General features: G+C 45.7%; 1 protein-coding gene across 1 annotated transcript; it reads left to right on the top strand.

Annotated features, from left to right (window-relative positions):
* Window positions 1–12527: 12527 nt before the first annotated feature.
* LOC119346143 lies at window positions 12528–13318 on the top strand. Its single transcript, XM_037615825.1, has one exon. The coding sequence runs from the start codon at window positions 12696–12698 to the stop codon at window positions 13191–13193; it is 498 nt and encodes a 165-aa protein (XP_037471722.1). The 5' UTR covers window positions 12528–12695; the 3' UTR covers window positions 13194–13318.
* The last annotated feature ends 388 nt before the right edge of the window (window positions 13319–13706 follow it).

The following is a 13706-nucleotide window of genomic DNA, read 5'->3' as shown; positions in this document are numbered from 1 at the left end:
TCTCTCAGCAGGTGCTGCTACGAAGCGGCGGCACTGTTCATTAGTTGTACTGTAGTAACTTGTTGTAAGAATTGTAGAAATCGATCATGATTAAGCTGTTCAAACAATTTGGTATGCTTGGTGTCATTGTCAAGGCAAACTTCTCCATGGCTGCGTTCATAACTATCTGTGTGAAAAGTCGAATGGTCCAACTACAGGATAATAACAGGAAGGCGTGTATGACTGGAAAAGCTCGGTATTCTTCCCATGTGTTTGACAAAAACAGAGCATGCATGGTAGTAAAACAGAGTATTCATGGATGGAACTGCGGTTTACACGTGGTCCCTTCCATGTCAACGCATGCATGTGGATGCGTACTGTTCATCTAGAAACTTTAAATAAGGCAGGGCTCAACTGAGTGTGACTTCAAAGCAGCTTCTTGGTACTACTGTATTTCACGTGCTGTTCATCTAGAAGCTTTAGCATAAGAGCATCTACAGCAGGCCGCCCCAAATCCTTCTCAAATACCCGCCCGGTCACTGACCGGTCATGATTTTTCTGTCTAGACAGACTTCTCAAACAGGCCTCAAACACCATGTAATTGCTTTACTTTATCATTAAGCGGTAGCAATAGTCGTGGAAGCAATAGTTGGCGAGACGACAACGATGCTACGATGGAGATCAAGGTGTCAAGCTGGTGACGATGGAGATCATGACGGTGCTTTGGAGATGGAGATCAAAGGCACAAAATGATGATGGCCATATAATGTGACATATTTTGATTGCATGTGATGTTTATCTTTTATGCATCTTATTTGGCTTAGTACGGCGGTAGCATTATAAGATGATCTCTCACTAAATTTCAAGGTATCAGTGTTCTCCCTGAGTATGCACCGTTGCTACAATTCATCGTGCCGAGACACCACGTGATGATCGGGTGTGATAAGCTTTACGTTCACATACAACCGGTGCAAGCCAGTTTTGCATGTGCAGAATACTCGGGTTAAACTTGACGAGCCTAGCATATGCAGATATGGCCTCGGAACACTAAGACCGAAAGGTCAAACATGAATCATACAGTAGATATGATCAACATAGAGATGTTCACCATTGAAAACTACTCCATCTCACGTGATGATCGGACATGGTTTAGTTCATATGGATCACGTGATTATTTAGATGACTAGAGAGATGTCTATCTAAGTGGAAGTTCTTAAGTAATATGATTAATTAAACTTTAATTTATCATGAACTTAGTACCTGATAGTTTTTTTGTATCTATGTTGTTGTAGATCAATGGCATGTGCTACCGTTCCCTTGAATTTTAATGCGTTCCTAGAGAATGCTAGGTTGAAAGATGATGGTAGCAACTACACGGACTGGGTCCGTAACTTGAGGATTATTCTCATCGTTGCACAGAAGAATTACGTCCTGTAAGCACTGCTAGGTGCAAGACCCGCTGCAGGAGAAACTCCGGACGTTATGAACGTCTAGCAGAGCAAAGCTGATGACTACTCAATAGTTTAGTGTGCCATGCTTTACGGCTTAGAATCGGGACTTCAAAGACGTTTTGAACGTCATGGAGCATATGAGATGTTCCAGGAGTTGAAGTTAATATTTCAAGCAAATGCCCGAGTTGAGATATATGAAGTCTCCAACAAGTTCTACAGCTACAAAATGGAGGAGAATAGTTCTGTCAGTGAACACATACTCAGAATGTCAAGGTACCATAACCACTTGACTCAGCTGGGAGTTAATCTTCTTGATGATAGTGTCATTGACAGAGTTCTTCAATCACTGCCACCAAACTATAAAGGCTTTGTGATGAACTATAATATGCAAGGGATGGAAAAGACAATTCCCGAGCTCTTCGCAATGCTAAAGGCTGTGGAGCTAGAAATCAAGAAGGAGCATCATGTGTTGATGATGAACAAGACCACTAGTTTCAAGAAAAAATGGCAAAGGGAAGAAGGGGAACTTCAAGAATAATAGCAAGCCAGTTGCTTCTCAAGGGAAGAAACCCATGTCTGGTCCTAAGTCTGAAACTGAATGCTTCTACTACAAAGGGACTGATCACTGGAAGCGAAACTGCCCCAAGTATTTGGCGGATAAGAAGGATGGCAAAGTGAAAGATATATTTGATATACATGTTATTGATGTGTACCTTACTAATGCTCATAGTAGCGCCTAGGTATTTGATACTGGTTCTGTTGGTCATATTTGCAACTCAAAACAGGGGCTACGAATTAAACGAAGATTAACTAAGGACGAGGTGACGATGCGCGTGGAAAATGGTTCCAAAGTCGATGTGATAGCCATCGGCACGCTACCTCTACATCTACCGTCGGGATTAGTTTTAGACCTAAATAATTGTTATTTGGTGCCAGCGTTGAGCATGAACATTATATCTGGTTCTTGTTTAATGTGATACGGTTATTAATTTAAATCAGAGAGTAATGGTTGTTCTATTTATACGAATAATATCTTTTATGGTCATGCACCCTTGATGAGTGGTCTATTTTTGGTGAATCTCGGTTGTAGTGATACACACATTCATAATTATTGAAGTCAAAAGGTGCAAAGTTAATAATGATAGTGGAACTTATTTGTGGCACTGTCGTTTAGGTCATATTGGTGTAAAGTGCATGAAGAAACTCCATGCTAATGGGCTTTTGGAATCACTTGATTATGAATTACTTGATGCTTGTGAACCATGCCTCATGGGCAGGATGACTAAGACTCCATTCTTCGGAACAATGGAGTGAGCAACTAACTTATTGGAAATAATACATACTGATGTATGCGGTCTGATGAGTGTTGAAGCTCGCGTGGGTATCGTTATTTTCTAACCTTCACAGATGATTTGAGCAGATATGGGTATATCTACTTAATGAAATATAAGTCTAAAACATTTGAAAAGTTCAAAGAATTTCAGAGTAAAGTGGAAAATCATCGTAACAAGAAAAATAAAGTTTCTACGATCTGATCATGGAGGTGAATATTTGAGTTATGAGTTTGGTCTTCATTTGAAACAATGTGAAATAGTTTCACAACTCACGTCACCTGGAACACCACAACGTAATGGTGTGTCCGAACGTCGTAACCGTACTTTATTAGATATGGTGCGATCTATGATGTCACTTACTGATTTACCGCTATCGTTTCGTGGTTATGCTTTAGAGATGGCTTCATTCACATTAAATAAGGAACCATTTAAATCCGTTGAGACAACACCATATGAACTGTGGTTTGGCAAAAAACCTAAGTTATCGCTTCTTCAAGTTTGGGGCTGCGATGCTTATGTGAAAAAGTTTCAACCTGATAAGCTTGAACCCAAATTGGAGAAATGTGTCTTCATAGGATTCCCAAAAGAGACTATTGGGTACACCTTCTATCACAAATCCGAAGGTAAGATATTCGTTGCTAAGAATGGATCCTTTCTAGAGAAGGAGTTTCTCTCGAAAAAAGTGAGTGGGAGGAAAGTAGAACTTGATGAGGTAATTGTACCTTCTCCTAAATTCGAAAGTAGTTCATCACAGAAATCAGTTCCGGTGATTCCTACACCAATTAGTGAGGACGCTAATGATGATGATTATGAAACTTCGGATCAAGTTACTACCGAACCTCGTAGGTTAACCAGAGTATGGTCCACACCAGAGTGGTACGGTAACCCTATTCTGGAGGTCATGTTACTTGACCATGACGAATCTACGAACTATGAGGAAGCGATGATGAGCCCAGATTCCGCGAAATGGTTTGAGGCCATGAAATCTGAGATGGGATCCATGTGTGAGAACAATGTGTGGACTTTGGTTGACTTGCCCGATGATCGGCAAGCCATAGAAAATAGATGGATCTTCAAGAAGAAGACTGACGCTGACGGTAATGTTACTGTCTACAAAGCTCGACTTGTTGCGAAAGGTTTTTGACGAGGTCAAGGAGTTGACTATGATGAGACCTTCTTACCCGTAGCGATGCTTAAGTCTGTCCGAATCATGTTAGCAATTGTTACATTTTATGATTATGAAATTTGACAAATGGATGTCAAAACTGCATTCCTTAATGGATATCTTAAAGAAGAGTTGTATATGATGCAACCAGAAGGTTTTGTCGATCCTAAAGATGCTAACAAAATGTGCAAGCTCCAGCGATCCATTTATGGACTGGTGCAAGCCTCTCGGAGTTGGAATATATGCTTTGATAGTGTGATCAAAGCATATGGTTTTATACAGACTTTTGGAGAAGCATGAGTTTACAAGAAAGTGAGTGGGACCTCTGTAGTATTTCTAATATTATGTGTGGATGACATATTATTGATTGGAAATAATACATAATTTCTGGATAGCATAAAAGAATACTTGAATAAGAATTTTTCAATGAAATACCTCAGTGAATCTGCTTATATATTGGGCATCAATATCTATAGAGATAGATCAAGACGCTTAGTTGGACTTTCACAAAGCACATACCTTGATAAAGTTTTGAAGAAGTTCAAAATGGATCAGTCAAAGAAAGGGTTCTTGCCTGTGTTATAAAGTGTGAAGTTGAGTTAGACTCAATGCCCGACCACTATAGAAGATAGAGAGAAAATGAAGGTCATTCCCTATGCCTCAGCCATAGGTTCTATCATGTATGCAATGATGTGTACCAGACCTGATGTGTACCTTGCTATAAGTTTAGCAAGGAGGTACAAAAGTAATCCAGGAGTGGATCACTGGACAGCGGTCAAGAACATCCTGAAATACCTAAAAATGACTAAGGATATGTTTCTCTTTTATAGAGGTGACAAAGAGCTCATCGTAAATGGTTACGTCGACATAAACTTCGACACTGATCCGGATGACTCTAAGTCACAAGCCAGATAAGTATTTGTATTGAATGGTGGAGCTGTAAGTTGATGCATTTCCAAGCAGAGCGTCGTGGCGGGATCTACGTGTGAACCGGAGTACATAGCTGCTTCGGAAGCAGCAAATGAAGGAGTCTGGATGAAGGAGTTCATATCCGATCTAGGTGTAATACCTAGTGCATCAGGTCCAATGAAAATATTTTATGACAATACTGGAGCAATTGCCTTGGCGAAGGAATCCAAAATTCACAAGAGAACCAAACACATCAAGAGACGCTTCAATTCCATCCGTGGTCAAGTCAAGGAGGGAGACATAGAGATTTGCAAAATACATATAGATCTGAATGTTGTAGACCTGTTGTCTAAGCCTCTCTCACGAGCAAAACATGATCAACACCAAGACTCCATGGGTGTTAGAATCATTACTATGTAATCTAGATTAAGTGGGAGACTGAAGGAAATATGCCTTAGAGGCAATAATAAAGTTGTTGTTTATATTTCCTTATATCATGATAAATGCTTATTATTCATGCTAGAATTGTATTAACTGGAAACTTGGTACATCTGTGAATACATAGACAAACAAAGTGTCCCTAGTATGCCTCTACTTGACTAGCTCGTTAATCAAAGATGGTTAAGTTTGCTGACCATAGACATGTGTTGTCATTTGATGAACAGGATCACATTATTAGAGAATGATGTGATGGAAAAGACCCATCCGTTAGCTTAGCATTATGATCGTTTAGCTTTATTGCTATTGCTTTCTTCATGACTTATACATATTCCTCTGACTATGAGATTATGCAACTCCCGAATACCGGAGGAACACCTTGTGTGCTATCAAATGTCACAACATAACTGGGTGACTATAAATATGCTCTATAAGTGTCTCCGAAGGTATTTGTTGTGTTGGCATAGATCGAGATTAGGATTTGTCACTCAGTGTATCGGAGAGGTATCTCTAGGCCCTCTCAGTAATGCACATCACTATAAGCCTTGCAAGCAATGTGACTAATGAGTTAGTTGTGGGATGATGCATTACGGGACGAGTAAAGAGACTTGCCGGTAGTGAGATTGAACTAGGTATGATGATACCGATGATCGAATCTCGAGCAAGTAACATTCCGATGACAAAGGGAATAACGTATGTTGTTATGCGGTTTGATCGATAAAGATCTTCGTAGAATATGTAGGAGCCAATATGAGCATCCACGTTCCGTTATTCGTTATTGACCGGAGATGTTTCTCGGTCATGTCTACATAGTTCTCAAACCCGTAGGATCCGCACGCTTAACGTTCGATGACGATTTGTATTATGAGTTATGTGTTTTGGTGACCGAAGATTGTTCAGAGTCCCGGATGAGATCACGGAAATGACGAGGAGTCTCGAAATGGTCGAGAGGTAAAGATTCATATATTGGAAGGTTATATTTAGACATCGGAATGGTTCCGAGTGATTCAGGTATTTTTTTTGGAGTACCGAGGGGTTACCGGAACCCCCCCGGGAAAGTATTGGGCCAACATGGGCCTAAGGGAGACAGAGGGAAGCCCGCGGGGGGTGGCCGCGCGCCTCCCTCCTTGGGAGTCCAAATAGGACAAGGAGGAGGGGGCGGCGCCCCCCTTCCCTTTCCCTCTCCCTCTCCTTCCTATTCCCTCATGTGGAGGAAAGGAAAAGGGGGGGCGAATCCTACTTGGACTAGGAGTCCAAGTAGGACCCCCCCCCCATGGCGGCCCCCTCATGGCCGCCGGCCTCTTCCTCCTCCTTTATATACGTGGGCAGGGGGCACCCCAAAGGCACACCAATAGTTCTCTTAGCCGTGTGCGGTGCCCCCTTCCACAGTTTACTCCTCCGGTCATAGCGTCGTAGTGCTTAGGCGAAGCCCTGCGCGGATCACATCACCATCATCGTTGCCATGCTGTCGTGCTAACGGAACTCTCCCTCGACCCTCCACTGGATCAAGATCTCGAGGGACGTCATCGAGTTGAACGTGTGCTGAACACGGAGGTGATGTACGTTCGGTACTTGGATCGGTTGGATCATGAAGACGTTCGACTACATAAACCGCGTTACTAAACGCTTCCGCTTTCGGTCTACGAGGGTAGGTGGACACACTCTTCTGCCTCGTTGCTATGCATCTCCTAGATAGATCTTGCGTGATCGTAGGATTTTTTTTGAATTACTACGTTCCCCAACACCCAGATGGGCTTCAACGGGCCGCTCCACACGCTGTCATGCATCTCCGCTGATCCGGCTACGTCAAGCGGCTTCTGGGCTGGACCTGCAACATGAGGACGTCGGGGGCTCCGGCCCTGGGCGCGGCGGTGGTGGCCATCTCCTTCGCCGGAGGTGGTAGGCCTGACGCTGGATGGGCAAATCTCGAGATCCATCATCTAGCTCCGACTGCGAGTCGGGAAGACATACTTGCCGGTGATAACCGAGTCGGTGGCAGGCGATGGCGGCGTTCTGTGTCGTTACCTTGATGAATGCATTGTCGTGTAAATATTGTCAACCCACTCATGCTACTTCGGGGTCCCTGGGATCTGGTCTTTCAGATCGGACGATGGTGGTACTGCGCTGTCGTTTTACTCTCTTGGGAGCATCGTTTCTCGAGTAGCGCTGGAAGACAGAGGCAGGAGGTGGAGCGGCTTCGTCTTGCACGGAGCTTTCGGTGGAGATGTGAAGTCATGCCTGACCGACAGGTGCTACGTTGTGTTATGCCTGGTCGGCAGGTGCTACGCACGACAGATCTTCTAGAATCTTCGTGTCTGGATGGACGAGCTCGGGACGGTGGCGCCGTTGGGCGCCGTGGTGGCGGATGGACGGGTGGCAAGGATGATGCGGATCTCTCTCCTGAAGATTGGTTGGTGATCCGATGAAGATGGGGGCATCTAGAACGTATGCATGTGGTGTTTAGGCCCGCTGCACCGGCTGTTGGTTCTGATAAATTATGTGGATGGATCGGTGACGACAACGGATTTAGATATAGGAAGTGAGAGCACTCCACATTATCGAGTTTTGTAAGTGTGCATGATGACTTCAGGTGGCTTAATGTATGTTTTTGTTAAACCTTTGTTAAATAATAAATAAAGATGGCTGTTAGCATCGATTGATGCAAAGGCCGAGGGTCTTAACCTTCTTTTCAAAAAAAAATGGTCGTCACTGTATACACGAATCTTTCTAATAGCGAATATGGCACATCGATTTATATTCAGCATTTTAAACACATGCATGCGTACCCTTACGAACGTGTAATAAATCAGCAAGACACTTGGGTGATTCCTCAGTTGACTATTCGCTGGCGGGCCAATTAGAAGCACAATCTCCTGGTAACGTGCTTTGGTTTTATTTGAGAGTGAATTCCACTTTTTACCCCATATTTATACATTTGTGACACTAATTACCCCTTCGAGTGAAAATTCGTCTAGAATACCCCTTTTGAAATCTTTGGACCCTTGTTTTTTGATGCGTGTCCATCAGGTAAGGTGTGAGGTGACGCCCTGTATCCAAAAACATGTGGACGGCCACAAGGAGTGGAACAGATAGACAAGAGAAGTTTGGACAAGATCGCCAATGATGCCCTCCGATCCTTACAGTTTTTTTTACAAATCAATGACGCAACATGCCGATCCTATCGACCATAAACAGACAAAATGTAAAACTGGGGTAAAACCGTGTTAAAAGTCTCCAAAATGTGACATTTCGATAAAAGTTCCGCTAAATAGGGTAATATGTGTCACAAATGTACAACTACAAGGTAAAAAATGGAATTCACTCTTCATTTAACATTGCGCACGTACCCGTGCGTTTGCCGCGGTGTAGCTATGATTTCCTTTTAAAAAGATTGATTGTTGTTTTTTATATATGTATACTTACGATCATGTTCGCCCAGGACTCGATCGACTATTTTTTTAGTATGAGCAGCCTTGCACTTTTGGGCAGTGAGTGAAGCAACGATGGACGGCTTTTTTTTTACGATAGAGGAGTTTTATTTTAAAATTATAGGATTACAATCTACTAACAAGAAATCCTCGATACACGAATGGTCTCTCTGAAGCCAAACAATAGTACACGATTCTATGCGGCTGTAATTAGCCAGACAATCTGCTACCTTATTTTGATCCCTATAAATCTTCTGGGGAATAAACTTCCTTTCCTCCATCAAGACCTTGATCTTAGCTACCAAGTGCCCATAAGCTGACCATGAGAGATTCTCATTTGATAAAATGGACAGAGCCTCAATTGAATCCGATTGGACGATGACTTGCAACTCTGTGTGTTGGAGAGCTAAAGCCATGGCTTGCATATATAAGCGCATGGATCTCCGCTTCAAGTGCATCATTGCATCTGAATAAAACCCTATAAGCAGCAAAGATGATCCAACCGTCATGACGCATAGCACCATACTAGTCGTAGCGGGGCCATCATGAACGAGGGACTGGTCTTGACGTGAGAACGGAACGGAACGGTCCATCCGTCGACATACCCAGGTTTTGACATTTTGCGGCACCCTTGTTTATATATGATGTCATGAGTGTTTTATATAGGATCTGCACATTCTTAGCCGTCTGAGAATTGGTGTTAGCTTGGACGAGTAAACCGGTTGAATAGTCCATCGATTCACTTGTTAGTGTTTGTGTTTGACCGTTGACGACTGAATGTATCTTGGTGTGCTTCGACGGGCGAGTTTGTGTCGCTGGCTGCTGGGCCATTAGTTTTATTATCGCAATCAACGGAAGATAGTAGTATTATCTACAATCAGGATTTTTTCTTCATGTAGTGTGTGAGGTAATACTAAAGTGTCTTGTCAAATCAAATTGAAGCACGTTACCAAATCAAATAAAATCAAACCGGGAGATTGTGTTTTCAATTGACCAGCCAACGAATAGTCAACTGAGGAATCACCTGCGTCAAGTCAGTGGCTTGCTGGTTGACACGTTCGTAAGTGTACGCATGCATGTGTTTGAAATGCTGAATAGAAATTGATGCGCCATATTCGTTTTTAGAAAGATTCGTGTATACAATGACGTGTAAGCGATAAGGGAAGTGACGTGCGGTGAGAACCGAATCAACAGAAGAAGCCAGGTTTGACATGCCGGCCCAGGTGTTTGCGCGGATCGTGTCAGAGGAAGAGGACGAGTTCTTCTTCACTTGAAAGTTTTTTTTTATTTATGCCTGGTGAAAATTGTGATGCCGCTCTCGATCGGGCGGGGGAGTCGAGTTTGGTGGTGAAATCGTGTGTGATGTCGGCCGCCTCATGTCTTGTATGGCGAGTGTGAGTCGTGGTTGGTGTGGTCGTGTGGACGCGTTGAATCCACTCGTGGTGCTAGTGCAAGTGCACGAGGGTTGGTGAACCGGCGCGCGTTGCTAATCCATCCGGCCTGTCGTTTTGTCCCATTTACTCACATAATGCGTAAGTGCATGTCTAGTACGATAATGTAGGGTCTATAACTAAGAGCATCTACACCTGGACACCCGACACCCATCTCAAACGCTCGGACGGATGGTCCTCTCACTGACCGGTCACGAAAATTCAACCCACACAGACGTCTCAAATAAGTCTCAAACACCCGAGCTGACCGGCACCCCTCATATCAAACCTAAATATAGGGCGAATATTTGGGCGCCTGGGCAGGGTCCACAATATCGGACTGACGCCGGTGTCCCACACAAAAACAGTCCGAAACCCTGCATTCGGAAACTTGTCTCCTCCAACGGACAGATGTCTTCGGGTGGCGCTGCTCCGGCGGGCCGAGTAGTGCCTAGCCCCCCTCTACCATATATGCGCTTGACGTGGTGTAGCCATGATTTCTATTTCTATAAAGATTGGTCGTTGTTGTTTATATATGTGTATGTATGATCATGCATGACCAGGACTCGATCGACTCTTTTTTTGGTACATATATGAGCAACCTTGCACTTTTGGGTAGTGAGTGAAGCAACGAGGGATGGTCTTGACGTGCGAACGGTCCATTCCATGCGTCGACATGGCCAGGTTTTGACATTTTGCGGCTCCCTTGTTTTGACATGGCCAGGATTATGAGTGTTTTATATAGGATCTGCACATTCTTAGCCGTCTGAGAATTGGTGACAGCTTGGATGAGTAGACAGTTTGAATATTCCGTCACTTCACTTCTTAGCGTTTGTATTTGACCGTTGACCAGCGTAGTAGTAACTTGGTGTGCGTCGCTGGCTGCTGTGCCATTAGTTTTATCGCAATCAACGGAAGATGGTATTATCTCCAACCAAGGATTTTCCTTCATACACAGCGTGAGCCATGAGATGGTAATACTACTGAAGTGTCTAGACGAATTTTCACTCGAAAGGGTAATTAGTGTCACAAATATATAAATATGGGGTAAAAAGTGGAATTCACTCTTAAATGAAACAACTTGCAAAGCAGCAAAGCCACTCATGCATGACCCGTGATTCCTTGGTTGACTATGACCAGTAGCTCCTTGATTGATTAACGACCCCCTACGGCGCCACGTGCTTTAATTTGACCACCAAATTAAGCCATTTTATGCTAGGCTTATCACATGTAGTCGTACCTACGAGCAAGTTCCTGGTAGGAGTAACTTTTATCGTCAATGACCAGAGCACCCACCGACCACCAACAGAAGCTCGCGTTTGCGTTTCTTCAGAGATGACCGGATGCGTTAGGGCATGTACAACCCGGGCGCTGAGCACGGTGCGCTAGGGATTCGAGAGCAATGCTACACCTACGGATGAGTTACGTATGTTCTATGCAGGCAGTCGGCAACTTTTGGTTGGAAATAGAGGGGGTGGGGATGTGCCCCACTCGTAAAATTCAGGAGGGCGAGATAATTTGTGGAAAGGTTACGTAAGGGCATCTCAAAGGCAAACTCTCAAACCGTCTTCATACATACAGACTGCGCGGTTTGAACACAGTTTGCCATCCAACACGGATTTGTATCAGTCTGTCGAGCGGTCCGAATGTATTTTTTTTGTAAACTTGATACAAGAGTGGTGGGCTTTACGAGAGTCCGGACAACAGCTACATAAGACTGAGTGACTGACACCCACGGCCTACCCAAAACCTTTTTCGGCACGACAAACCCTGTTGGCCTTTGAGTGGCATGGGACAAGCGTTTGACTGGTGGCTGCGCGGGAGAGAGGTGACGGGCAAGAGGAAAAGGAAGACGAATGGAAGAGTGATTGAACTAGAAACAAAATTAGGAGATTGAGAAATAGTTGCCCCCAAGCAAGCCACACCGATCAAGATGATATGCCGGCTCAGTCTCTTGGAGGTGCTCATAGGGGTAGGGTGTGCGTGTGTGCGTTCATAGGGGTGAGTGCATGCGTGTGTATATGAGCGTCTGTGTACGAGTGCATTAAAATGTGAAGCAACGGAATCTTGAACCAACGAGTTTAGTCATCCATCCAGGCTGCCATCTTCTAGAATCTAGACGTTCGGTTTAACACATGGTAACATGGTGCATTTACTAGTGATATGCTGGCCATGCACGTACGCATGGTCGATCGAGGCGAGTGAATGAATGAAATAAAGAAAACGACCTTGGGCTGGCTATCCACGCCAACGCACGCACCACCAAGTCACCAACCACAACGTCGACGAGTGAATTCAACGTGGCCACTGCCGCGAAAACGGCATCAAATCCCCATGATTTTGTCACCGGTCGCACACCCACACAACCCCCAGCAACCACGGCCGTAGCCCTCCGCCCCTGCATAAAAAAAGACGCGAGCCGGCATCGCACTTCGCTCCATCCACCACCAAACCCTCATTTCACCCAGCACCTACCACGGTCAAGCAGCCACGCCAGCCAGAGCGCGCTGCACCCCCACCTCGCCGCCGAGCAAGCACCCAGCGCACGAGCCGGCCCGGCCATGGAGGTGGAGGCGTTCCCGATCGGGTTCACGAGGGGCGTGCGCGCGCACTGGCGCCGGCGCAAGTACCAGCGCCTGGAGGCCGGCGAGGGCGGCGGCAGCAGGCCCCAGGGCACGCAGCGCCTCGGCGGGGCGCGGCGAGTCGGGTGGCGCGTGCGGCTGCGCGGGCTTCTCGTCCGGCGAGCGCGGGCCGTCCGCGCGATCGTGATGGCGCCGCGGCGGCTGCTGGCGCGCGCGCGGGACGCGTACGTGGGCGGCATGCTGGCCGTGGCCCGGAAGGCGTCGGCCACGGCGCTGCCCGGCGGCGGGCCCGAGGGGATCTGGGCCAGGCGCGTGCCGCGGCGGAAGCAGCTGCCCTCGGCGACGGCGGCGCGGACGTCCGAGTTCGAGCAGCGGCTGGTCATGGAGATCTACAAGTCCATCGTCGCGTCCAAGGAGCTCACCACCATGCTCCACTCCTCCACCGCGCACCTGCAGCCGCCGCCCGCGCGCGCCTAGCTGCCTAGGCTGTTGCAACCGGCATCCGGACGGAAGCTGGGATTTTTAATCTTGCAGCTGTCAATCAGCACAGCTGCATGTATGTGCGTCATGTTGATCGATCGATCGGAAGAGAGGTTTTTCAAGATGATCGTGTGCTCTCTTTCACCAGTTGCTGCTACAGAAATTAACAAAATTGACATATGGATGAAAATATTTCATAAACTGAACTGTGTTTAAAAAAAATTCACTCAGCTAACCTTTTTGTGTAGCCTAGGCACTGGTAACAGAATGTGCAGCGCCTAACGGCCAAGCGCTGCATATTACATGTTTGCCACGTAGATGTGAGGCGCTGCACGGCCGGGTGTGGGGCCGGCATGGCCCAGGTATGCTGTGCTAGCCAGATGTGTAGCGTCTGAGAGGCAGGCGCTGCACAGTGTAGTGTGGTGCTTGTCTGTCGGGCTCTACACCAATGGGTCAGCTGGACGAAATTTTTTCGCGACAATTCATTTTGCGAATTTGTTTTGTTGACAA

Source organism: Triticum dicoccoides, chromosome 1A (assembly GCF_002162155.2).
Source record: "Triticum dicoccoides isolate Atlit2015 ecotype Zavitan chromosome 1A, WEW_v2.0, whole genome shotgun sequence".
In the NCBI taxonomy this organism is placed as follows: domain Eukaryota; kingdom Viridiplantae; phylum Streptophyta; class Magnoliopsida; order Poales; family Poaceae; genus Triticum; species Triticum dicoccoides.
This window is presented reverse-complemented; position numbering and strand designations above follow the sequence as displayed.